The 26,673-nt window shown below is 40.2% G+C and overlaps 1 protein-coding gene across 1 annotated transcript; it reads right to left on the reverse strand.

Annotated features, from left to right (window-relative positions):
* Positions 1-21,725: 21,725 nt before the first annotated feature.
* On the reverse strand, positions 21,726-23,481 carry LOC125298075 (serum amyloid P-component-like). The gene is made up of 2 exons (XM_048248731.1): positions 23,243-23,481; positions 21,726-22,928 (listed from the first exon to the last, which is right to left on the reverse strand). Exons 1-2 carry the CDS (start codon positions 23,256-23,258, stop codon positions 22,597-22,599), a joined length of 348 nt encoding a protein of 115 aa, XP_048104688.1. The 5' UTR covers positions 23,259-23,481; the 3' UTR covers positions 21,726-22,596.
* Between the last annotated feature and the right edge of the window lie 3,192 nt (positions 23,482-26,673).

Raw genomic sequence — 26,673 nt, forward strand, 5'->3', positions numbered from 1 at the left:
CACAAAACTTGGCATGCATTCAGAGGGTGTCATAATGATCCTACACTTTTAATTTCGTGCAGTTTTGACCTTGTCAGCCAGAGATATTGAGATGAAAACACCTAATTTTTTTGCTTTTAATTTTTAACTAGGTGGCGCTATACATGAAATAAGTGGTAATGGGATGGGTTGACATGCCCCTTAAGACCAACATACATAAAAAAGATGGACCTCCTAGGCCCTACGGTTCTCGAGATATTCACAGAAAACTGTCTCCGGCCACCTACAGGCCAGTTGGTGTATAGTAACATAAAATTAATTTATTGTGTGGCCCCCATGAACGGAATTCCACAAAACTTGGCGTGCATACAGAGGGGTGTCATAATGATCCTACAATTCCAATTTCGTGCAGTTTTGACTATGTTAGGTCACAAGATACCTTCAATTACAACACCTCATTTTTACTTTTTGTGTTTAACTAGGTGGCGCTATACATGAAATGAGTGGTTATGGAATGGGTTGACATGGCCCCTTGAGATCAACATACCAAAAAAAGGTCCTCCTAAACCCTACGGTTTTCGAGATATTCACAAAAACTGTGTCTGCCCTACCCTCCTTTCGGGGTCCAGTCCAGCCGGGGGCTACAGATCAAAACGAAAAACGATGGTTCCATGCTATCCATGTGGGGTTACATGCCCACCAAGTTTCGATGTACCCCGGTCTTTCAGTGTCCCGGGAATCATTGACGGAAATTTGGGCATCGCGAAAAAAAAAAAAGAAAAAAAAAAATCTGACTAAACCTATATGCGCTTTGGCCAAGGGCGGTCATAATAATAGTAATTTCCCATCTTCATAGCGGATTACAAGTTACCAATAGACCTATAAAACTCCACCTATTAATTAAAGTGCAAGTGCTTGATTACTCATATTTTCTGTCAGTGTTAAGATTCAAATTTTCAAAAGACCACAACTTTACAAAACATACTTAGATCTAGTAGTTCATTCAAACCAGCAGGCTCTACAGTATTTAATTCATGGATCCAAAATGCTTCCCTTCTTAGGAGTTGATTAATCAGATTGCCCCCCTCGGATGAGAGGCTTAACTCTTTTCAATACCCATGAATTTCAGAGTGGAAGGTGATCCATGATTTTTTTTTTTTTTTTCTTTATAATGTCGAGCAATTGCATAGTCCATATTTCCATTTCTAATTGCGGCTTTATGTTCAGCAATTCTTAATTTGAGATTCCGTTTTGTTTTTGACCCACATACATTAAACCACATGGACATTTTTAACACATACACTACATGTGTGGACAAGCAATTAATACATTCTTTTATATGGTATTTTTTGCCTGAATGTGGGTGGTAGAATATTTTAGTATCACTAGTATTCAAACAATGAGCACACTTTCCACATCTGTAATTTCCATAAACAGTTTGGGTAAGCCAATTTGTCTGCATAGGTTCTCTGTACATAGAACTCACAACCATATCCCTCACGTTTTTGCTTCTTTTAAAACAGAATTGTGGTTTTACCGACGACAAATGATTTAAATTGGGATCACAATCCAGTAAGGCCCAATGTTTGTTTTATTATTAAACTTGACCTGTCTAGAGACTGACACAAATGTAGGCCTACTATTGTTTTGAACCCCTTATTGGAAGAGTTTAACAATTCTTCTCTGTCTCTTGTCCCCTGAGTCAATTTGTGGACTTTTTTATTAAAGACATAGTCAAAACACTTCCATCTTATGTCGCTGACACCAGGGATATTTTAAATTTGGTCAGAGAGATGTCTATACCTAAGCATTCCCTTTTGGTAACTTTTTTTTGACGTAGAAAGTCTTTACACTAACATCCATGAAGATGGTTTTGCAAGCCATCAATTTTTTCTGGAGGCCAGTGAGTGGAAGCACCAGTGGAATTTCTGATGACTCTTACTAAATTCATTCTCAAATCCAACTACTTTATGTTTAATAACTAGATGTACCGCATAAGCGGTACAAAATATGACCCGCAGCTCAGTCCTGTACATCCGTTCAAAAAAAATAAATCACACTTCAATTTGTCTCCATATTTTACTCCATCCCCCACTCTTGAAACTTTGTGTATGCTTATTTGGCATGCCTGAGTGTGTGTGTGCGGCTGCACAGAAAGTACCCTACTGGTGCTGAAAAGGTGAATAGATTGTAGAATAGCCAAAGAAGATGTAGAATTGTTATAAAACCTTTAAAATCTCTAAACAATCACAAGTAGGGCAGTTCATCACAGTTCATCCATTGCAACTGGATTGATGAAAGGTCACTTACACCTGTAGGCTACATTGTATTTGGGAAAAGCAAAAGGTATCAGCATAATGTTATTTATTTATTTATTTTTATGTATTTATAAACAAAACATCTCTGTCAGTTCCATGCCGTTTTCAACAGCTATCAAAAACAAAGGTCATTTTTGGATGGATGGATTTTTTGTGAATGTTTCTTCTTCTACATAAGATTTTAGTCATCTTTAGTTCATGTAATACTTTATTGTCAATGCACAAATTAAGTAACAGTAGTCTGAAACGTTATTGTTAATGCACAAATTAAGTAACAGTAGCCTAGTCTGAAACGAAATGCTGTTTTACATCTAACCAGTGGTGCAAATAACTGACATGTCCAAATGGGCCTTGATGAAATGCGTCGCTAGACTGTTCATACACATTTTAACGGGCCAAAGTTGAAGAGCTTTTGTCCGTTATTGTTAGTGCAAATATAGGCTGATTCATGTTCCCTTGCATTGTTTAACTGAGGTCCATGGCTAGTCTGGCTTTCATCAGACCAAGCTCAATCTTTTAAGAAATCAAAAAAAATAAATAGCCCGGGCAGATCAGGCTGGGTTCACCCAGCCTAGTCCATAGGCACCCGATATTGTTTAATTTTCCGATTGAGATATACACGCTCTGGCTATTCTAAATGCAAAAATGCATCAGGGAGTTATGACAAAACGGTAACTAACAAACTAGATCCTAATAGAAAGTTGTTAGCTTCCCTAAGCTACAGGTAGGATTATAAGGTAGGCCTAATGACAACATAAATTGTCAATAGGCTATGCTGGCGACACAAATAAAATCTCCTTTGAAACCAATGGCTTACGCCTTACAGTATCAAAGCGGACTTAAACTGTCATATCGTGGCGAAAAGTTGTAATAACATTCACGCAGCTCCATGAGTCAAGGAAAGCGCGAATGAAGTAGCCACTTCTAAATGGGACCTACTACACAGTAGCTTAAGGTGTTTTGCTAAAGCAGCCATAATGAAATGAAGGTGTCATTGTTTGGATACTTCACACACGTGCTTTTTTAATTTCACAGACTACAACTACCAAGCTGTAATCAAAGCACATCGATTCCCCTCACACCCTGCACGCACTTAAAACAAAATAAACAGGCGCCTCAGTCTCACGCATGTATAGGCAAAACTGTATCAGACCCGGTGTAACGTTGGTAAATCTTCCATTGCACAGAATGATTTTTGTAGCACGTGCAATAAATGACAGTCGAAAGATACAAACAGTGCTGCTATACATTTGCTTGGTATAACCGCATTTATAGTTTTCTACAAATGCAATAAATCAAATGCCTCCATCACTCAACCAACGCTAACGGTAACATTACCTAGGTCCTTATTGATATTACAAGATTAACGTACCTGCAGTAAAAACCAAGCATGTCCGATAAACATCCTCAGATTTATTTCGGCTTCAAGAAGAAATGGGAATTACACTTCATGTGAACATCGTCCTATCCTTATTAGATGTTCGCTATGTAAATTACAGTCCTTGTATGAAGCGTCCATTGTTTTTTTCCAACCCACTTTTAACTTCCAACAAAATTACGTCTCACTGCAACGATGCGCCATCTAGTGGACAAACGATAAACGACCAATACTGAAAATGCAGCCATGATGATGATGATGAATATTTATTTTGGCTTTCTTTTAATCCTACTGATTTTCATTTTTTACCGGGGGGCAAATCACAAATGAGTGATTATGAGCCAGGTTGATGTGGGCCCTTGAGACCAACATACCATAAAAGATTCACAGAGAACTGTGTCTGCCCTACCCTCCTTTCGGGGGTCCAGTCCAGCGGGGGGGGGCTGCAGATGAAAACGAAAAATGACGGTTCCATGCTATCCATGTGGGGGTACATGCCCACCAAGTTTTGTGTACCCGGTCTTTCAGTGTCGGGGAATCCTTGTTGGTGTGCGTCACTAAATGTACACCTAAATTATTTTATTGTAAGGCCCCCATGAACGAAAGTACACAAAACTTGGCATGCATTCAGAGGGTGTCATAATGATCCTACACTTTTAATTTCGTGCAGTTTGACCTTGTCAGCCAGAGATATTGAGATGAAAACACCTAATTTTTTGCTTTTTTTTTTTAACTAGGTGGCGCTATACATGAAATAAGTGGTAATGGGATGGGTTGACATGCCCCTTAAGACCAACATACAAAAAAAGGTGGACCCCTAGGCCCCTACGGTTCTCGAGATATTCACAGAAAACTGTCTCCGGCCACCTACAGGCCAGTTGGTGTATAGTAATATAAATTAATTTATTGTGGCCCCCCATGAACAAAATTCCACGAAACTTGGCGTGCATTCAGAAGGTGTCAAATGATCCTACACTTCCAATTTCGTGCAGTTTTGACTATGTTAGGTCACAGATACCTACAATTACAACACCTCATTTTTACTTTTTTTGTGTTTAACTAGGTGGCTATACATGAAATTAGTGGTTATGGAATGGGTTGACATGGCCCCTTGAGATCAACATACAAAAAAAAGGTGGTCCTCCTAAACCTTACGGTTCTCGAGATATTCACAGAAAACTGTGTCTGCCCTACCCTCCTTTCGGGGTGCAGTCCAGTGTGGGGGGCTACAGATCAAAACGAAAAACGATGGTTCCATGCTATCCATATGGGGTTACATGCCCACCAAGTTTTGTCTACCCCGGTCTTTCAGTGTCCCGGGAATCATTGACGGAAATTTGGACATGCGAAAAAGAAAAAAAAAAAAAAAAAAAAAAAAAAAAAAAAAATCTGACTAAACCTATATGACGCCCTTAGCGGCTGCGCGGGCGGTCATAATAAGTATTACCTACAGTGTCAGGGCACTAGTATGGGGTCTCCGTTTGCACCCAATTATGCAAACCTATTTATGGGCTGGTGGGAAGACCAACATATATTCAATAATAATCCTTTTCAAGGCCACATCCAATGCTTTAAACGCTTTATCGATGATATTTTTTGATCTGGAGTGGGGACAGAAGATGAGCTGATTGCATTTAACCATTACATTAATGGAACTCATCCTTCTTTGCGTTTTACAATGGATTACAGCAATGATCACATCCATTTTCTAGATCTTTTGATAAAGGTAAATGATGGGGGGAAATTAGAAACTTCAATTTTTCGAAAAGAGACTGACAGGAACACAATATTGCACGCAACAAGGTTCATCCCGATCACATGATTCAAAATATTCCATATGGGCAGTTCCTAAGGTTAAAAAGAATATGCAGTAATGAAGACAACTACCAAAATAAAGCCCAAGAAATGGCACAACGATTCAGACAAAGGGGGTACAATGACAAATGTATTAGCCAATCTCTGGATAAAGTGAGTAAAAGAGACAGAGAAGAATTGTTAAACTCTTCCAATAAGGGGGTTCAAAACAATAGTAGGCCTACATTTGTGTCTGAGCACTCCAGTCTCTAGACAGGTCAAGCGAATAATAAACAAACATTGGGCCTTACTGGATTGTGATCCCAATTTAAATCATTTGTCGTCGGTAAAACCACAATTCTGTTTTAAAAGAAGCAAAAACGTGAGGGATATGGTTGTGAGTTCTATGTACAGAGAACCTATGCAGACAAATTGGCTTACCCAAACTGTTTATGGAAATTACAGATGTGGAAAGTGTGCTCATTGTTTGAATACTAGTGATACTAAAATATTCTACCACCCACATTCAGGCAAAAAATACCATATAAAAGAATTTATTAATTGCTTGTCCACACATGTAGTGTATGTGTTAAAATGTCCATGTGGTTTAATGTATGTGGGTCAAACAAAACGGAATCTCAAATTAAGAATTGCTGAACATAAAGCCGCAATTAGAAATGGAAATATGGACTATGCAATTGCTCGACATTATAAAGAAAAAAAAAAAATCATGGATCGCCTTCCACTCTGAAATTCATGGGTATTGAAAGAGTTAAGCCTCATCCGAGGGGGGGGCAATCTGATTAATCAACTCCTAAGAAGGGAAGCATTTTGGATCCATGAAATAAATACTGTAGAGCCTGCTGGTTTGAATGAACTACTAGATCTAAGTATGTGTTTGTAAAGTTGTGGTCTTTTGAAAATTTGAATCTTAACACTGACAGAAAATATGAGTAATCAAGCACTTGCACTTTAATTAATAGGTGGAGTTTTATAGGAAGGTCTATTGGTAACTTGTACTCTGCTATGAAGATGGGACATTACTATTATTGTGTATGGTGTAATTGTACTTGTAAGCACTGAAGCACTTTAAAATATACTACATTTTTAATTGAAAGTTAACCAGTATATGAATTCTGACATTTGTGTATGGAACACATTTTGGGCACATTTTTAATAGAAAGGTTAACTGTAATGAATTGTCTAAATGTTGCTTAAAAGTGTAACTGTTTATTGAATATGTATTTGCTGTGAACATTGGCGTTTTTATGGATTCATGTGATTGTGGATATGTACACAAATATGGACATTTAAATATTGTAAACAATGTAATGGCCTCTAATATCAGAATGTGATACTAAAATTGTGAAATGTTGATTGTGAAATATTTGACTAGTAATAGAAAAAGATTTCTGGATTGCCTCTAGTAGGAAGATGACTAGTTGAGCTGTGTGATAGGTTCAATAATTAAACCTGAGTCAATGGACTATGTGACTAATTGATGTGATGACTTGAGTCATGTGATGTATCAGTGGCCTATCACCTGTTGGGATGGGACCTTATTTTATCTCACTTGCTTAGTTTTGAATTGAGCCTGATGAAGCAACTGGCGAAACGCGTTGCTCAATAAAAATCACTAAGAAATATAACAGTGTGCGGTGGCCACCTCTTTTTATATGTGGGTATGCAGTGTTGGAAATAATTGCAAACTGTTATGTCTTATTTGGAATATAGAGTTTTGCATACGTAGTTGCCTGTGCAGCCTTGGTTGAGTGCAATGAACAATAACATGTAGAACTCCACTGTTTGCATCAAATCGTTCAAATTTAATTGTTCAGAGAACAACATGAACATTTGCCACTGTTTGCCAAATTTAAATGCACCTCAGACAGGGCTGTAGTGGAGGCTAAATACAAGTAAACACAATTTATCCACCTCTGAAATTTCACAAATAGAGTTTATCCACCACTTATTAGTTTATATCCACCTCCGAAAAGAGTTAATTCACCAATTGCATTTTTAAACATTCAAAAATCACACTGTCCACATTTACAATATGTACACTCCGATGTATCGACACTCATTTAAAATCGCTAGTATTGTTATAAACATTGGTCAACAACCTATCAAACATGTTCTGAATGCCTTTTTTAAAAATCCAATAGCCTACTGCATGGTGCAGTCCACCTTACCGTGATCACAGAATTCATAGTTTACCCACCTCTTATTTTACCACTATACCCCTGACCTCAGATGATGTCCAAAAATGTCATGTAGTGATGTGTGTCTCGAGCTTCAAATTGCTTATAATGCCAAACTGTTAATCCAAGCTTCTGCAAATCCATCCTCACAGTTGTCAAGCTCTGACACACGTAGGCCTAAAGCCCCATCTCAACCTGCTGTTTGTGTTTGTCAATTTTGATCCCATGTCACCGCTTTGCTAGCCTAGAAATCTAGACGCACCCTAGCGGCAGCAATTACATTTGCTGCCAGGGCTAGTCTAGCAACTCTCCGTTAGCTTGTGAGCTCGAAAAACTAAACTTCTATCAGGCCAATCAAATTGTGCATACACTCGTTAGGCGGGCTTAACATAATGATTGATGGCAGAGTTGCAACTGTTTGGCTTGAATTCCCTGCTACTTGAAAACAAATAAGATAATGTTGCTGTTGGCGAATAGTGTGACATGAGTTAAGCTTTTTTAAGTTGGCAAAAGTGAACTAGCCAACTAGCTCTGCTGGTGGGAAACGCATGGGACTCAGCGCTGTCCTATTGCGTGCAGAGGGAATTTGAAAGACAACCGATTATCCCGCCCCTCGGACTGAGCACTGCGAACGGTGAGTGCCCAGACCCTACATTTTAATGTGGGTCTGACTCGTCAGGCTACCGCTTTACTATGTTGCCCACCCAATATTTCTTCCAGCCCACCTTTACAGTATAGTAGGTTATACTGGCCCTGGTAGGTGAGACTGGTCTTGTGCAATTAATTATATGACCACAAAATATCACTTTTACAGAGGATCACAGAGGCTTCAGTTAAGTGATATGGAAGCAAGATAAACAAATTAACAGTTTATAAAACCTTTAGTCAGGTGAGATGACATCAATGCACACTTCTTTGGCCTAAACGTTATGTTTGTAATACCATTTACCCTGACAAATATCCTAATTATACACTAAAAGAAACAGGGGCAGATGGTAAGAACACATGAGAATGTTTTTCATCTCTTTGTTTAGGCTTCTCTTCAGATCCATCATTAATGTCTTTGTATCACACTGTGTTTATTTTGTTTCTTCATAGGCTATCATGACAGTCTGTGTAGTGGCCAGGGCAATTTCTGCCTCTAGGGACAGATATTGATTTGATTCGGCTCAACAATCACGTAACCATGTTTGGTATACTCCAGATTTTTCCAGTCAACAACATTACCCGGTCTTGAAATAACACACTTCATATAGTTCTCAATTTCGGCGGGAGAAAGCACATTGTCCCACATGTGAACATCAGTAACGTGTCCATAGAATGCATCATACACATCAAATCCACCCGCATACGCGTCTTGGTCTTGCCCAAGCATGATGCTTGGGGTTCCTGCAATGGATGCGCCAGCCTGAAGTGCTTTTTTCGCACTCGGTTTCCCATTGACCCAGAACTGAGCTAGACCGGTACCACTGTCCCAGGTCACACAGACAGAGTTCCACTCGTTCAGCCCAGTCGGCAGACCGTTGAAGATGACACCCTTGTCACCGATATACAACCTGTACCTTCCGTCCCCTCTGAAGAATACAAAGCCATCCGCATGTGATGGAGTGGATATAGAAAACGGCGCCTGTTCCTTATTGTAGTCGGAGAAGAACCTCAAACACACTGTGACTGAGAAGAAAATCTTTTCCACCGCAGGGGTCAACTTCACGTGGGCAGTGTTGGTTTCCGCTGGGAAGATGATTACTTTCCCTGACATGTCTGGATGCAACACAACACAGCATCATTTATAAACCATTTAGCCAAAACATAAACTTAATTTAAGTGTCCCCACACCTCCACAGTCAAGGTATTTATTAAGGTAAATGTTACACAAGAATATTATAGAGACTTTCTTTAATTTCCAAATAATGTATTTGCATCTAAAGAACATGGATTACCATTTGGAACAGCATAGCAGCTTGAGACCATTAGAAAAAGGATTGCCAGTTTCATCATTTTGGATCCTCCACCAGACAGCAAGAATAGCAATTGTCTCTGTGTCAGTTCACCCTGCTTATATTATTTCCTTATCTGGTTTTATCACCTTTTCACGAGCCAGACATGTGATGTGTTGACCTTAATTGTTTTATTATAGTCTTGACCTGATTAGTTTAGCCTTAGCTTCGATATCCTAACTGCATATTCTGCTGAATGATTTAGTTTGCAATTAATATCATATTATTTCTCTTTCAGAATGAACAATATCTAAATGTCATGATTTGTAATTTCACCTTCTCTCAACTTCTGTTTTTATTGGGTTTGAATATCAAAATGTGTTCATAAATGCTCATCATTGTACTGCAACCAGAGGACAAAAGCCTTTTACAGCATTGACATGAAAATAGGTCAAGAGGCTGAACCTTGTGTGCATGTGTTATTAAACAGCTTGTCAAAAGTGTATATCGACATTGGGCAATAAGTTGTGACGTTGAGACGTTGGGCATCCTTGTGCCCTTAGCAAGGCAATTAACCCGAGTGAACCTTGTAATAAAATTGACATATGTAAGTCACTTTGGATAAAAGTGTCTGCTAAATGAATGAATGTGAATGTAAATGTAGTAGGCCTAGGCTACAAAAGTGTGGATGTTTAAAGCCTTAATATGTATTGGACGACAGGCTAAACAGTCAGTAGCCTAACACAAGTTCAGTGAGGCTCATGCAATCAACCTGTAGGTGTATTATTCAGAAAACACCTTGCTCTGTCTATCTTCTTGATCCACACGTCTCTAAATTCCTGATGATAAAAGCGAGTAACACTCAGCCATTCTGCAATATTCAAGATGATCAGATAGGATTGGCTGTCAAGTTTTCAGTTTGTTTTTCTTTGACCTGACCTGAATCTGAAACATTTTTATTCTAACAATATTATTCTATTGATATGATTTTTTATTATTTTATTATTCTAATACAAATAGGTTTGCAAAAAGTTACAAGACTGTAATAAGCTTGAAAAGTGAAATCACTGCACAAGGGATCGCCAGGCCTTTAGATTTATTGACACATATTCAAGCAAAGATAAACACTATATGCATGCACAGAAGTCAACTATGAAGAGCATTAACTGAAAGTAGTCCGAGAATCAACGGTTTTGGTTTGGCATCTGCACACAAGCTGCTGAGGCTAATTGTAATGTATAGTACTTTAGAGTAGCCTACAGATACAGCATCAACCAGCGATCAAATGAAATGGGACCAAGACCTGAGGAAAGTCCAGTCTGTGATATCAGTCTCTCTATTTATGATAGGGAATCCCTGTGGATATATATGAGGGACGTGAGAGTCTGAACAAAAACAGGAAACTCTCTGCATCTGGTTTCATCAACTTCATATTATGTCACTAATCATAGCCATCATTACAACCATGTTTCACAAATCAGCTATTTAAATAAATAAAAGGCTATTTTAAAATGTAAAATCATTTCAAATAAATCCTGCCATCAGAGTTAGTCATTAATCTATTCTCAAATGTATGTTCAATAGTCTAGTTGACAGAAAGGTGAACCTGGAAATGTTGAGTACACCAAAGTTTTATGATAGAAATATATAGTATGGGTTCCCAGCATGCAGAAACTGCCAGATGCTAATTTGCATATGTTGGACAATTTGTGTAATTAAGCTAATTAGCATTAGCATCACTCATATTGATCATATTATAGGAGCTGCTTGGCCAAAATGGACAATGTTAGTATGTTTTTAGGGGTTACTGGAGATGCTGAGTCCATATCTGACATTTTCAAGACTCAAAATCACTATTTAAACATGGTTTGGTCACGTTCTTACTCTCATTAAGCTGATTTTGCTGAGTTTTTGGGGGCGATTTAGACGGATTTTAGAAGGATACAAATGTTCAGTGTTCAGGAATAATTTCAAGTTATTTCTGAATTCCACAATAATTTTGGAAATAGCTATTCACTGGCCCTCTGCTGTGACTCACAATTGAGTAACAAAGGGAAGAACTAGCCTCTACTACTCCTCCTGTCCTCATCAGTTGTCCTGTCGCCATCTTCTCCAGACTCTTCATCCCTGTCCTTCTGCTCTTTTAGCTGTGTATATATATATTGCAACATGTAACATCACTGCCTTTGCAAAAACAATAATTAGTACAGGCTAGGCTGCACAGCTGCACTTAGATACATGTATACACCGTTTTAACCCAGTTTTGCAGTTACAGCTGATAACATCTAACAAATCAGGAGGAGCAACAGGACTTGAATCGAGGGTGGGCTAGTTCGTCTCCTTTCTTCATACCTGTCTTCTTACTCCATCCAAACGCGGTGATATCCACAGCCGGTGGATCAGGGCGGTCTGCTGCTTTCCAAAGCAGCACCTGTAGATGGGCACGTTTTCCATGGAGGAGTAAGTTGCGTTCTGTAGGACACAGTGTCTTCAGTGCTGGGGGAGCCGGGAGTGGGAGACCTCACCGCCAGGGATGAATTACTGCACGGGCCTACCGGGCCCAGAGTCAGGGGGCCCTGAAGCCCAAGCCTTTGCATGAAATCATTGCCTCAATATCAACACATCAGGATGTATGGTGTATGAATCTGATTGAATTTAGTCCATCCCCAAAATGCACCAGTATACAGGAAATCACATCAAACAAATTAAAACATTTCTGAGGAAGGACCCCCAAACCCTCCTTCCACATGCGACAATTAGTGGGGGGCCCTTAATACATCTGGGCCCAGGGGCCCGAAAGTTCATAAACCGTCCATGCTCACCGCTAGGTTGAGGCCCAAGCAAAAGGATCCGAAGAGAGACCTTGTAAGGGGTACTAAGAAGCTTACAGAGGCCTTCAGTAGAAGCCGCGGGAGGAGACCAGCCGTCGCCTGGGCCTGGCTACAGGAGGAGTGCTAGGATCTCAATGCAGTGGACATGCCGGAGAAGGGCTTCACGCGACCGGGAGAGCGGCCTTGGAAGATGAGGTGGTGACGCCGACCTGGGCACTGACTTCACCGTGAGAAGACCTTGAGCCCCTGGCCCCGCCAGGCAGCTTTAGGTTGGAGTTGGCGGTGGCCCTGTCTGCGGAGCAGAGCAGAGGTGGAGCGGCAAGGAGGTGGTGCCTTGAGGATGGACGGTTGGCGGAGCCGTTTGAGGCACGACGGTTGGGCAGCTCCGGCGGAAGGGCCCTCTGAAAAACGGAACTCTAAGCCTTTGGGTGCGTGTGGGAGGCACCATGTTGTGCGGGCGCTTGTTCTTGTTGGCCTGTTCGCCGGCGCTCTTTAGAAAAATAAGGGGAAAAAAAGTTTGTTGTGTGAAATCCGATGGCACGAGCCAGAGAGGTCGTGGCCTTGGCACAACCGTGGCAGAGTGGAGCGGCCGGGAGCAGCGGAGGACCGCTATGCGACGAGGCAGCAGAGGGGGGACGCCAACGTCCTGTAGCTGTAGCCTGATTGCGCAGTGTGGTCCGGCTACGATGGAGCTGGAGTCTGCTGCCTCGACTGGCGAGACGACGGAGCAGAGCGTTGGAGGTGCGGTGCCAGTTACGGTGTTCAGTGGTGGGGAGTCTGTGCCAGTGGAGGCTAGGCCCCGCCAGGTGTTGGAGGAACGTCGTGGTGGTGCACACTGCGAAAGTGCGACCTGAGGGCATTCTCTGAAGGGAGCTGGGGACGAGCGGCGACAGGCCAGGTGACTGCCAGCACTACCCGCATTGGGCTGCTGGTGGTTGTGGTTCCCCTGGGTGAGTAGGGCTCTTGCGGTGTGTGCACCCCACCTGCTGTGTGGCAGTGCCAGAGACTTTGCTGGACTGAATGTCCCGAGGACGGCAATGGCTTGTTGGGGGAGCTAACGTCAGCGTGCTGGACTGTGCTTGAGATTCCCACAATGTTTCGCGCTGGGGATTCTGGGAGAACTTTGGGGTTGTTATTATGTGTGCTTGTGCCTGTATGGTGCGGCTGCGTCCAACCCTATGTGTGTAAGGTGCGAGTGTTCTTGACTTCCCTAGCGTGTGTTATGTTCTGTGCCGATGTCCCTGCTCCCGACCTTTAATAAAGCTTTTGATTAGACAACGCTGTCTCATCAATCATTACACTATTAAATCTGCTTAGCATCATTAGCATGCTGCACATATTTGTTAAAGCTCTTGCATTCAAGTTGAGTGATCATCTCAATACTAATGTTTCCCAAAAGGGCTTGTCCCTACGAGAAGAGTATTACCTTAAACACACATGAGGAAACTGAACAGTCCAATCAGTAGACTATGATAAGCTAGCCAACTATGCTTCTTTGTGTACAATATTTCCAGGCTTCAACCAGACAGCTAAATGTGGTAGAGTTGTAATAGAAATAGTAGGCCTAAGCTATAATAATCTGCATAAAGTATGCTGTCATAAATATCAGACATTCAGCATTCTCTCTTTTAATATCAGGATATAAAATAATACAGATATATTAATCCTCTGGTGTTCTAAGGTAGGCTATTGAAATGTCTAGCCTGACCCCTCCAAAAAAATCGAGGTTCGTATCAAACGTGGATCAAAAATCACGATACGAATCGAATTGTTAGGTTGGGGTATTGTTACAGCCCTACTGTATATCGCTACAGCCCTATTCTCCTAGCCTGACGTAGTCATACTCAATTCTAGTCAGAATTTGAGTCTGATACTGCTCCATTGTAGCCTGACGCACCCAGGCTACTATTCTCCAAAAATCTGTCTAAATTGGACCAAAAAACTCAGCAAAATCAGTTTAATGAGAGTTAAAATAGTGATTTTGAATCTTGAAAATATCAGATATGGACTCAGCATCTCCAGTAACCCCTAAAAACATACTAACATTGACCATTTTGGCCAAGCAGCTCTTATAATATGATCAATATAGGCGATTATGCTAATTTATGCTAGTTAGCTCAATTACACAAATTGCCCAACATATGCAAATTAGCATCCGGCAGTTTCTGCATGCTGGGAACCCATATTATATATTTCCATCATAAAACTTTGGTGTAGGCTACTCAACATTTCCGGGTCCACAATGGGGCTCTATGGGCTGTCCACCGGACTACAAGAGGTGCCAGGTGTGGATCAAAAAAGGCATTTTCAAGCAGTCCTGTTTGACATTTCCGTTTATCTGTCTCCCCTCAACCACATTTCCATACGTGGTATTTTCAAGTGCCTGTCAGCTGATCAAATTGCCGCCCTCAAACTTCTCATTCTCTGAAAAACGGTTGATATGGAGAAATCACCCGGTCCCACATGTGCACGTCTGTGAGCTGTCCGATGAGTGCATCGGTTGAACTATGGTTGAACCCACCACCATATGCGTCTTGGTCATGACCAAGGACGATTATCGGCGTGCCCGTGAGAGAGCCACCTTTAAACACGAACTTCCTTTAGCCGGGTTTGCCGTTTAGGCTACCCAGGCCTGAGTCAAGCCTGTGCTGGACTCCCACGTAAGACAGAACGAGTTCCATCCGCTCAATTCGTCTGAGAGCCCCCAAAAACTCGATCCAGAGTTACCGACGATAATCTGATAGCTGCTCTGTCCTGTCTTGTAAAGCAAAAAAAAACATTGTGGTATGCAGGAGTAGCCAGAGAGAAGAAGGTTTGCTCTCTTCCACTATCAGGGATGTCAGAGAAATATCGGAGACAGACGCTGGCTACATCTAAATTCCCATTTAAAGTGGGGTGCAGTCTCACGTAGCCTAGCTGTTTGTCGCACCTCCAAAGGTAAACGTAAAAAAAGAGATCTGCAGGAGAGAGAAACTTAATGATTAAGCCTATTTCTCTTGATTTTGCATTATTCTGTATCCAGAAACATGGTTTTGCAATTGTTACGAGGCTTTAATAAATCAACACGATACAAGCAAAGCTCAATTAATTATTTAATTAATTAATCAAGTTAGATTAAATCTATTTGAGCTTTGCTTGATTAGTTTAATCCCTATATAATAATGACTAATTACACTTATCAGCCCACAATATAAATTAAATTCAGTGCAAAAACATAAAAATCTTTGGAGATATTTTAAACAAAATCCATTCAATTATCTAAATATCCAAGATCAGGAGTTATGTCATGCTGCACACTCACCTTGTGGAATGGCGTCGCAGCAGCCAGAGGCCAGGACACAAATAAAGAGCAGCGTGAGCATCTCTGATCAGTCACATGGATCACAACCAGCAGTCTATGAACAAAACAGACCGACTGTGTCCTTATATTATTATTTTGTTAATAATTAATTATTATTATATTCATGAGTATACTAGTTACTCATTAAGTGTTGTGGAGATGTGGATTGGTTCTTGTGGGTTATTATGTATGATTAAGACCATAACAAAGGCTGATGGCAAACCCTCTACAACAAGTAGCCTAGGCATTGAGAAGCCTTTTCAGACAAACAACTTACTGGTATAGTACCTTTGTGATGACACCCAAGTCATTGCTCCAAGGTAAATAATTAAATCTCTCATGAGCCTGCCATGTGCGCTTTGATCCACTAATACACCATGAATAATAGGTACAGTAGGGCTACAATGTATATGCTCAGGTCCAGGAGCTGATATGATCACACAACATTGACTCTTGGCAAAAACAATGGTAAAGTATAATGAATAATTACCTTTTTGTCATGTCATCATGCACGTTTTCTCTTCCTGCACGTGCCGGAATGCAGCTACACTAGTGAATTTGTTGGTTACAGCTGATCTGTTCTATGTTGGCAAATCACTTTCTATGGACCAGACTGAATACATAACGTAACCATAAGATCATGCATAACTAGATTGTATAGGTCACACAAATAATTTAGATAGAACACAAAACATTTTCTCATTATTGTTTATTCTGACTTTTTGGAACGTGTATGACAAAGAACAAATGATGAGCAAAATGACTGTGTAAGAGTATTGTCAGGATTACCATTGAGGAGAAGACCATTATTAAAATACACTGTAAAAAAATGTGCCCCTCCAACATAAACATTTCTAGTGTCCCATCACACACAGAAACAACAATGCTGGATTTACTTGAATTTATCATTGTACATCGTCTGCACATGAATGAAATGTCTAGAATTAGTCCAGCATTTCTCTTTTGGCTTACACAATTGATTCATGTTGTGAAAACCCAATTTGCTCAGGTGCTTCACATTGATCTGAAATGATTCTGTTGGATAAATTCATTGCTGTAGCAAAATATGTCAGTTCAACGTAATAACATTGTGTTTGAAAGAAATGTATGAGTTTGTTTAATTTCATGTTTTGTGGTTTAATAACGTGAAAAACTCTCTTTCACCCCAATATATACACTTACCCTACTTGATTCAATTAGAAAAAGTGAACTGCTATTTGAACTCTAGACATGGAAGGATGTTTCATTCAAAAGACTGTTTCGTGTAATTGCAACCTAGTACGGTTTGATAAATTGAACAGCCCTGACTTTTCCTTTTTTACAGTGTATAAGTGACTTTCATGAACACACTTCAGGAAGGAACCACACCTGTCTTCCATAAACATTAACTTTTGAAGACTAGGGGTGGCAATCAATAATGTGACGAGGCACTAACTTTGGCATACAACAGCAGCCAAAAACGCTTGCAGTTCAACATTAATGTTGGATTATCTACCTCTATGACCCACAAAATATAACTTTTACAGAGGACCACAGATGCTTCATCGATTAAGCAGCAAGATACACAAATGAACAGTTGATGAAACCTTGGGTCAGGTGAGATGACATGGATGCAGACTTCTTTGGCCAACATAAATTAAACTTTCTGTTCGCTTTGTCTCCCTGACATTTACACTGACAAATAGCCTGATAAACTGGAAGAAACAGGGTCACATTTTAAAAAACAAATAATGATTTTATTAATTTCATATGTTTCTTTTTGTTTAGGCTTCAGATCCATCATGAATGTTTTTATATCACACTCTCTTTATTTCGTTTCTTCTAAGCTGCATGCCATTCTCTGAAGTGGCCAGGGAAATTTCTGACTCTAGGGACAGATAGTGTTTTGATTCCGCTCAACAATCACATAACCATGCCTGGTATACTCCAGATATTCCCAGTCAACAACATTACCTGGTCTTGAAATAACACACTTCATATAGTTCTGAATTTCGGCGGGAGAAAGCACATTGTCCCACATGTGAACATCAGTAACGTGTCCATAGAATGCATCGTTCGTATTAAATCCGCCCCCATACGTGTCTTGCTCTTGGCCGAGAATGATGCTTGGGGTTCCTGCGATGGACCCGCCAGCCTGAAGCGCTTTTTTCGCACTCGGTTTCCCATTGACCCAGAACTGAGACAGACCGGTGCCACTGTCCCAGGTAACACAGACAGAGTTCCACTCGTTCAGCCCATTCGGCAGACCGTTGAAGATGACTGCCTTGTCGGCAATGTACAAAACGTAGTTTCCGTCTGCTTTTCTTTCTAATAGAAAGTCATTGAAGTGTGACCGAGTGGCTAAAGAAAACAGCGCCTGTCCCTTCTTGTAGTCTGAGAAGAACCTCAGACACACTGTGACGGAGAAGAAAATCTTTTCCACCCGAGGGGTCACCTTCACGTGGGCAGTGTTGGTTTCCGCTGGGAAGATGATTACTTTCCCCGACATGTCTGGATGCAACACAACACGGCAATCATCATTTATAAAACATTTAGCCTGTAAAACATAAACACTCTGAATTTAAGTGTAGGCTTAGATGTGATGTGTTGACCTGAACTGGTTTATTATAGGCTATACTGCATGCCATTACAATAATCATTTTTATTCACTTTAGAGGTATTTATAGAGGTATTTCCAGAGGTACCTCAATGCAATGTGAAAAGAATGGGCACAACATAATAAACATTTCAGTAGGCCATAATTAACACCTTACAAGCAAACATACACTGCTGTAAAAAAGCATACTTTAGTGCAAAAGCTTACAACACAGTAAGTGAAAGTGAAGTGCAGTAAAGTGAAATCACTGCACAAGGGATCTCCAGGCCTTTAGATTTATTGACACATATTCAAGCAAACATAAACGCTATTCATGCACAGAAGTCATACAACTGTGCACAAACTAAAATTGGAGAATCAACAGTTTTGGTTTGGCATATAAAAACATCTGCAAGCTGTTGAGGCTTATTGTTCTGTGTTGTACTTTTTATACTTGATGATTATGCTTATTCATTTAGATCAATTAAAAGGATGAAAATGCTTATTTTTTTTATTCCATGTTTCTACATTGTCTTACAACCTTTAGCCATGTGTACGACGGAGTATTAGGGCCACATATGAAGAATTTTGTTTTTTGCCATGACGAGATTAAACTCGACATGTAGACTTTAAAGTTGCCATGTCGACATTAAACTCGATATTTCGAGAATAAAGCTGAAATGTCATGTCGACTTTAATCTAGACGTGTTGACTTTAAAGTCGCCATGTCAACATTAAACTCGACTTTTCGAGAACAACGTTGAAATATCATGTCGACTTTAATCTCGACGTGTCGACATTTAAACTCAACATTTTGAGAATAAGTTAGTTTTGAGAGAGGACGACCGCTCGGGACGATTGAAAGGGAAAACGAATGAAACATTGCAGTTTTCTTCAAGTGCAACAATGATTAGACTTAGGCCTACATCATGTGGACAAAACATAGAATATTAACCTCCGTTGCTCAGCCAAATAGGCCTACAGGCGATAAATCAAAAGTAAACGTCATTAGCGGTTTGTTTATTTATTGTAGGCCTATTATTAAAGAGTGCTTTTCATCTGGTTCAACTTCATGCTTATGCACTAGACTAGGCATAAGTGCTCTACCCAATCTCAGACTTCAGACATTGCATGTTTGTTTGTAATGGATGCAAAACAGCCTATTGCTGAATGTCTATGGATGGACGAATGAAGCTGTCCTCCCGACCAGGCAACCCCATGCAGGCTATTCTAAGGAAATGCACATATATCTGTGTTTATAGCCTCCTATATTTATTGCAGGTGAGACATTCAGTTTTTAAAAAACATTAGTTTTAAACAAATGAGTTTTGCCATGTTAACCATGACGGCCTGTGGGTCATGAAGGGCAGTTATTTGGATGTGCAGTGCCTTACCCACGTAAAACAGAGTGAAATAACAGTTTGTACTATAGAAACATTATATCATTGGAAACATGTAGCTATTATTCTAGCTATATAAATGGCATAGTGCATGGTATTTCCATAACCGCGAGATGCGCTTCACGATGACGGCAATGAGTAGTTAACAGACAAGATCCAATCTATCTGAGTATCTGCAATCTAGCAATCTATCTGAAATAACACCTATTTGAAGTAGGCCTATTATTCATGTCACATATTGTGTGTTAGTGTAGGCTACACAGCTTAAACTGTAGGGCTATGATTAAACTGTATTTCGTAGTTTAATTTACTCGAAAAACTTTATTCTCTAAATGTCAAGTTTAATGTTTTTTTCTTCATGCCCTAATACTCCGTCGTACATGTGGCAGTTACATTTTCAGTCAGAACAAACATATTGGTGAAGAGAACATCAACATTAAAATAATATTTGCCAGGGGTATGAATAATTTAGTTATTGACTGTATATATATATATATATATATATATATATATATATATATATATATATATATATATAACAATTATTATTATTATTATTATTATTATTATTATTATATTATTATTATATTATTAAAATAACAATAAGAAGAAGAAGAAGAAGAAGATTTGCTTATAGTTTCAATCACTCAACCTTTGTATAATAATGAATAACCAAAATTATCAGCCCACAAAAGTAAATTAAATTCAGTGCATATTTTTTGGAGATAATTTAAACAAAATCCATTCAATTATCTAAACATATGCCAGATCAGGAGTCATATATGCTACACACTCACCTTGTGGAATGGCGTAGCAGCAGCCAGAGGCCAGGACACAAATAAAGAGCAGCGTGAGCATCTCTGATCAGTCACATGGATCACAACCAGCAGTCTATGAACAAAACAGACCGACTGTGTCCTTATATTATTATTTTGTAATAATTAATTATTATCATATTCATGAGTATACTAGTTACTCATTAAGTGTTGTGGAGAGATGTGAATTGGTTCTTGTGGGTTATTATTTTATGATTAACACCATAACAAAGGCTGATGGTAAACCCTCTACTAGGCACTGATAAGCCTTTTCATACAACTTTCTGGCATAGGGATTTTGTGATGACCTCCAGGTTATTGCTCCAAAGTAAATCATTTAATTTGCATGAGACTAGGCTTTGGTCCACTATCCATACACCGGAAATATGGGTAGAATATTTACCCTCAGGACCTTGTTATGATCGTAAAATTCCATGGGGCACAGGTATCTTTCTCATCCAAACAACCCAACTCATGCTGAGAATTAGTCTGTAGGCTACTTCCTTATCAATGTGCACAATTATTAGCTGACAGGTTACTATTTTAAAACCATAACAAAGGCTGATGGTACAGTAAACTGTCTACAACAAGTAGGCATTGAGAAGCCTTTTCATACAAACTTGAGCACAGAAATTAATGGCATAGGGGCCTTTGTGACGACCGCAAAGTTAATGCTCCAAAGTAAATAATTTACTTTTTCACGTGGGCTTTGATCCACTATCAATACACCAGGAATATGGGTACAATGTTTATGCTCAGGACCTGATATGATCGGGCAAGATTGTAAAGTTCAGCGAGACACAGTATCTTTCTAATCAAAACAACCCGACTCATTGCCGAGAATTATTCTGTACTTCCTTATTAATGTGCACAAACATTAGCTGAGTCTACTAGTCTCTTGGCATACTCAAAACTATGATAAAAGATGAATGATTATTTGATTTTTTGTCATGTCATCACTTTTTCTCTTCCTCCACGTGCCGGAGTGTAGATGCAGCTACACTATTTTGAATTTGTTGGTTACAACTGATTTGTTCTATGTTGGCAAATCACTTTCTGACTGAATACGTAATGTAACCATAAGATCATGCATAACTAGATTGTAGGTCACACACATCATTTAGAAAAAACACAACAAGAGCGGATTTTTATAAAGTGAAGTAGGCTACTTTTACTGACAGAAAAGTCAAATGCATTAATTTAGCATTGGGTACAAGGCTGTAGGCTAAATCAAATGTAGAGAAAACATATAAACCATACATAGAAAATAAATCCCATTTCGAAAAGAAGCTCTGAATAGATGATGAACCACACATTGCCATTGCACTATTTTCACAGGAGGGGTGGATAGGTGGTGGTCAGTATATACAATCTTTCAGCTGCAAATATGTTATGTTTTTAAATGTGAGTTTCCTAATTCTTGCAGTGTAGTTATTAGAATCAAAACCCAGTCAAAGACGATGTTATCATCACTTCCGCTGGATACATAGCTTACACATGATAATACTAATTAACTGATGATGTTCTCAATAGTTAGGCTAACCTCTCTGATGGTTAATTAATGCAGCACCAAGAAGGCTTGGGCTACCAAAAAAAAAATTGCAAACACTTGCAAACTCTGATAACAGTACCGCTAACAACAAACAGCTGACCTGGTGTTTTTTGGTGACACACTGTACTGTTGCTCAAGTGATCATTTTATTCAGCAAGGGCACAGTCCTGCTGGCCAGCGCCATCCATCTGCTTTTCCTCGATCACATCTCCATATGTGCTGTAATCCAGTGCTTCCCAGTTGATCATATTCCCCCCATTGACAAGCTTGTTCTCCATGAATTGCTGGACCTCGCACGGGGAGATGACCCGGTCCCACATGTGCACGTCCGTAAGCTGGCCGATCAGCGCGTCGTTGGAGCTGAACCGACCGCCATATGCCTCCTGGTCCTGACCCAGCACAATGACCGGCGGTCCTGTCAGAGAGCCGCCCTTGAAGAGGGTCTTCCTGGAGCTGGGTTTCCTGTTCAGCCAGACTTAGGTCAAGCCCGTCTCGGACTCCCACGTGGCGCAGAAGGAGTTCCAGGTGTTCAGCTCGTCCGGCAGGCCCCAGAAGTCCGCCATGGTACTGCCGATGTACACCTGGTGCTGTTTGAGCCCCTCCTTGCAGAGCAGGAAGCCGTTGCTATGGGAATGGGTTGCCAGGGAGAAGAAGGTTTGCTCTCTGATTTTTGAGGGGATGTCGGAGAAGTATTTGAGACACACGCTAGCGACGAGTATGTTGCCACTCAAGATGGGCTGCAGCTTGACGTAACTGTCTGCCGTCTCTGCGCCAAAGGTGAATACCTTTCCACTGAGGTTTGACGCAACTGCAAGATGGCAAAATGGATTTCAAACAAACATATTCAAGAATTAAAATGCATTATGCAGGTACCTTTGCATAATATCACAGGCAAAAAAAACACATAAAATGTGACCAATGGTTGATCTGAAATGTCTTGTACACAGAGTCTTGTTTGATTTAGGCCTACAAACAGCCTTCATTTTCTGTCTGATAAAGGTGTCTTGTTGAAGCATGACCAGTGGACATGTGCAGGCATAACATTTCTACTCACAACAGGAACATTGACTGACTTTACAGTATCATCGTGTTTGACCTCAGGGGATCAGGGGAATCCCTTACCATGACCAGAGCTCATATATCAACTCGTGTCCCTACTGGTAGGAGGTTGGAGGGAGGAGGGGCAGTGTCCTGTCAATCATCAAGTCAGAACCAAGGTTTTCACAAACTTGTTATGGATATCTCTTGTTCATCTGTAGGGTTGGGTTGAGGTCCTGCAGACCCAGGCAGACTCCACAGTTGATGTGATTGCTCAAGCCCATTAAAGGCTCCAGAAGCTTCTCTACCTTGAGGATGCACTACTGATGGATTGAACTGGGCTTAAGACAGGTTTTTTTTGCTAAGGATCTGTGACTTATTTTCCTCAGGCAAAAACAACGACATAACTCTGAAACTCCTCAGCTCTTATAGTGGGGGGCCTTAAGCACATAAATAGGTCATTTCACGCAAATTCATCTAAAAATGCCAAATTTGGCACAGATGCAGCTAAAGTTATACTGAAATGATTTAGCTAGGGCGCCGGAGCCAGAGATCCTCGGGTCCAAGATGGCGGCAAATCCAAATCCGCTGTCCAAAAAAGGGTTCCGACTAACTTTTAACCACATGAGCTACAAATACAAGCTTGATGTCTTTTTCAACTTAATTGATCATGGGAAACACATAGGAATGTTTATATTTATGACCCAGTATATCTGGACCGCATAATCCTCCAATTCCAATATGGCCGCTGTCCAAAAAAGTAGTTTTGACTGTAGTTACACCCCATTTTTTGCGCCAATTTATCTACAAGCACCAAATTTGGAACAGATGTAGCTCAGGTCATACTGAAATGATTTAGCTAGGAAGTCGGAGCCAGCGACCCTTGGGGTCAAGATGGCGGCCAAATCCAATATGGTCGCTGCCCGAAAAGGGTTCCGACTATAACTTTTGAACCACATGAACTGCAAATACAAACTTGATGTATTTTTCATCTTAATTGATCATAGGAAACACATATAAATGTTTATTTGACCCAGTATATCTGGACCCCTTAAACCTCCAATTCCAATATGGCCTTACACCCCATTGTTTTTGCCAATTTATCTACAAGCACAAAATTTGGCATGGATGCACTGGCATACTGAAAATGATTTAGCGAGGTCGCCGGAGCCAGTGATCCCTGGGACCAAGATGGCTGCCAAATCCAATATGGCTGCCACCTGAAAAGGGATTAGGCTGCATATTTTGAACCAGATGAGATACAAATGTAAAGATGATAAATATTTCACCTAGGAATGCTTACATTTGTGATTGCCTATGTTTAGACCCCCAGTTAGAAAGCAACTACCTGATAATTCATACTTTCCAAATATTCCCATCAATATTCTAATTAAGAATGTAAGGAAGGCATATATGAGGGATATTCAGCATAGATTTTGGGTGATGCTTGTGAGCAAGATGGACAGAAACGGTGAAAGATGAAGATAGATAGATAGATATAATTCATTCATCCACAAAGGGAAATTACAGTGTTCCAGCAGCACAGACTAACACAGCATTCACATACATAGACCTACATACATAAATTATTATTTATACAAACAATAACAACACAAAGCCAGTGCCTGGGTAAAAAAATATCTTTTATTCAGGTTCCAAGTGTCCTTTTTTGGACCAGTGTAAGTGGAAGCTATTGCCCCAACAGATGGTCCACCACCAGAAAACAAAAGGCTTAGTGTCCCCTTGCTTGCCCCAACAGATGGTGATTGCACTTGCAAAAACACTGCCCCAACTGATAAAACATCTGCAACATTTTGCTGCACAAATTAAATGACCTAAGCTTTCTCAAGAAATAGAGTCTGCTCGGACCCTTCTTGTCTACAGCCTCAGTGTTGTACCTCCAATCCAGTTTATTGTCTATAAGAACCCAAACATATTTGTAGTTCAACTTCTACAACTGTAGAACAACTTCTACTTCCGCACCCAGTATTGAAATGGTATTTAGCTCAGGCCTGGCTCTCCACCACCATTTCCCTTGTCTTAGCCACATTCAAGACAAGGTGGTTGTTTCTGCACCATGTCACAAAGTGGTCCACCAGTTGCCTGTACTCCGTCTCCTCACCATCACTGACACACCCCACGACTGCAGAATCGTCTGAGAACTGCTGCAGGTGGCATGGCTCAGAGTTGTACTGGAAGTCTGAGGTGTACAGTGTGAAAAGAAAAGGAGACAACACAGTCCCTTGTGGTGCTCTTATGTTACTGACTATCTGTTCAGACACACACCCTTTCATTCTCACAACCTGTGGTCTGTCAGTCAGGTAATCAGTAATGTGGAGGTGTCTACTTGCATCCTTCAAAGCTTCTCACGTAGCAGCATAGGCTGTATGGTGTTAAAAACACTTGATAAATCAAAGAACATAATCCTCACAATGCTCACAGCCCCTGTCCAGGTGAGAGTGTGTTCTATGAGGCAGGTAGATTAAGGCATCTTCCACACCCAACTCTAGACGGTATGCCAATTGTAATGGGTCCATGTAGGTGGTCACCTGTGGTCTCAGAAGATGACCAACAACAGTGTTTAGCCAACTACTTCCTTTCCTACCAACTTCTTTCCTAACCAGGTGTACTTTTTTCTACAAGTGTTCTGAGAAAGACCATGAGAATGAGAATTCATGAGAGAGACCATGATAATTCACTGTTGTTGTTTTTTATGTTATTGCCGTTTTTTTTTATATGCTAAGCAAACCTTTTAAGAGTTTTGGACAAATTGACTATAATATTCTTTTAACAATTTGACATACTACAAATATTGCCTTGCAATAATAATTGTGTCTTATCCTTTTTATTTATGATTACACTTTGAAATGTATTCACCTGTGGTACACTGAAAGCATTTCCCTTTTATAAGGAAATTAATCAACATTGAGAATAACCTTCAAAGTTGTGGTAAAAAAGGATTTTCAACCACAGTCTTGAAAAGAATACAGGTTCCAGACTTACACAAGCATACATATAAATATGCCAATGGACTTCCTGTGGTCAATAAAATAAAAATAGACACAACATCTTATAATTTGTAGCGCATTTAGTTCAAAATTTGAAGCCAAAACCCTTTTTCGGACAACGGCCATATTGAATTTAGGGAATTTGAGTGGTCCTGATATACCCAATCATAAATGTAAGTATTCCTATGGGTTTGGGGTAAAATAGACATAAAGTTTGTATTTGTATCTCATCTGGCTCCAAAGCTATAGCCGAATCCCTTTCAGACGACAACCATATTGGATTTGGCTGCCATCTTGGTCTCAGGGACCATTGGCTCGGGCGCCCTGGCTAAATCATTTTAGTATGCCCTCAGTTGCATCTGCGCCAAATTTGGTGCTTGTAGATTAATTTGCACGAACAATGGGGTATAAGGCCCCATACTACAGCCAAAACTGCTTTTTTGGACAGCGGCCATATTGGAATTGGAGGAATAAGGGGTCCAGATGCACCGGGTCATAAATATTAAC

The sequence above is a fragment of the Alosa alosa genome, chromosome 7, assembly GCF_017589495.1.
Source record: "Alosa alosa isolate M-15738 ecotype Scorff River chromosome 7, AALO_Geno_1.1, whole genome shotgun sequence".
Taxonomy (NCBI): Eukaryota; Metazoa; Chordata; class Actinopteri; order Clupeiformes; family Clupeidae; genus Alosa; species Alosa alosa.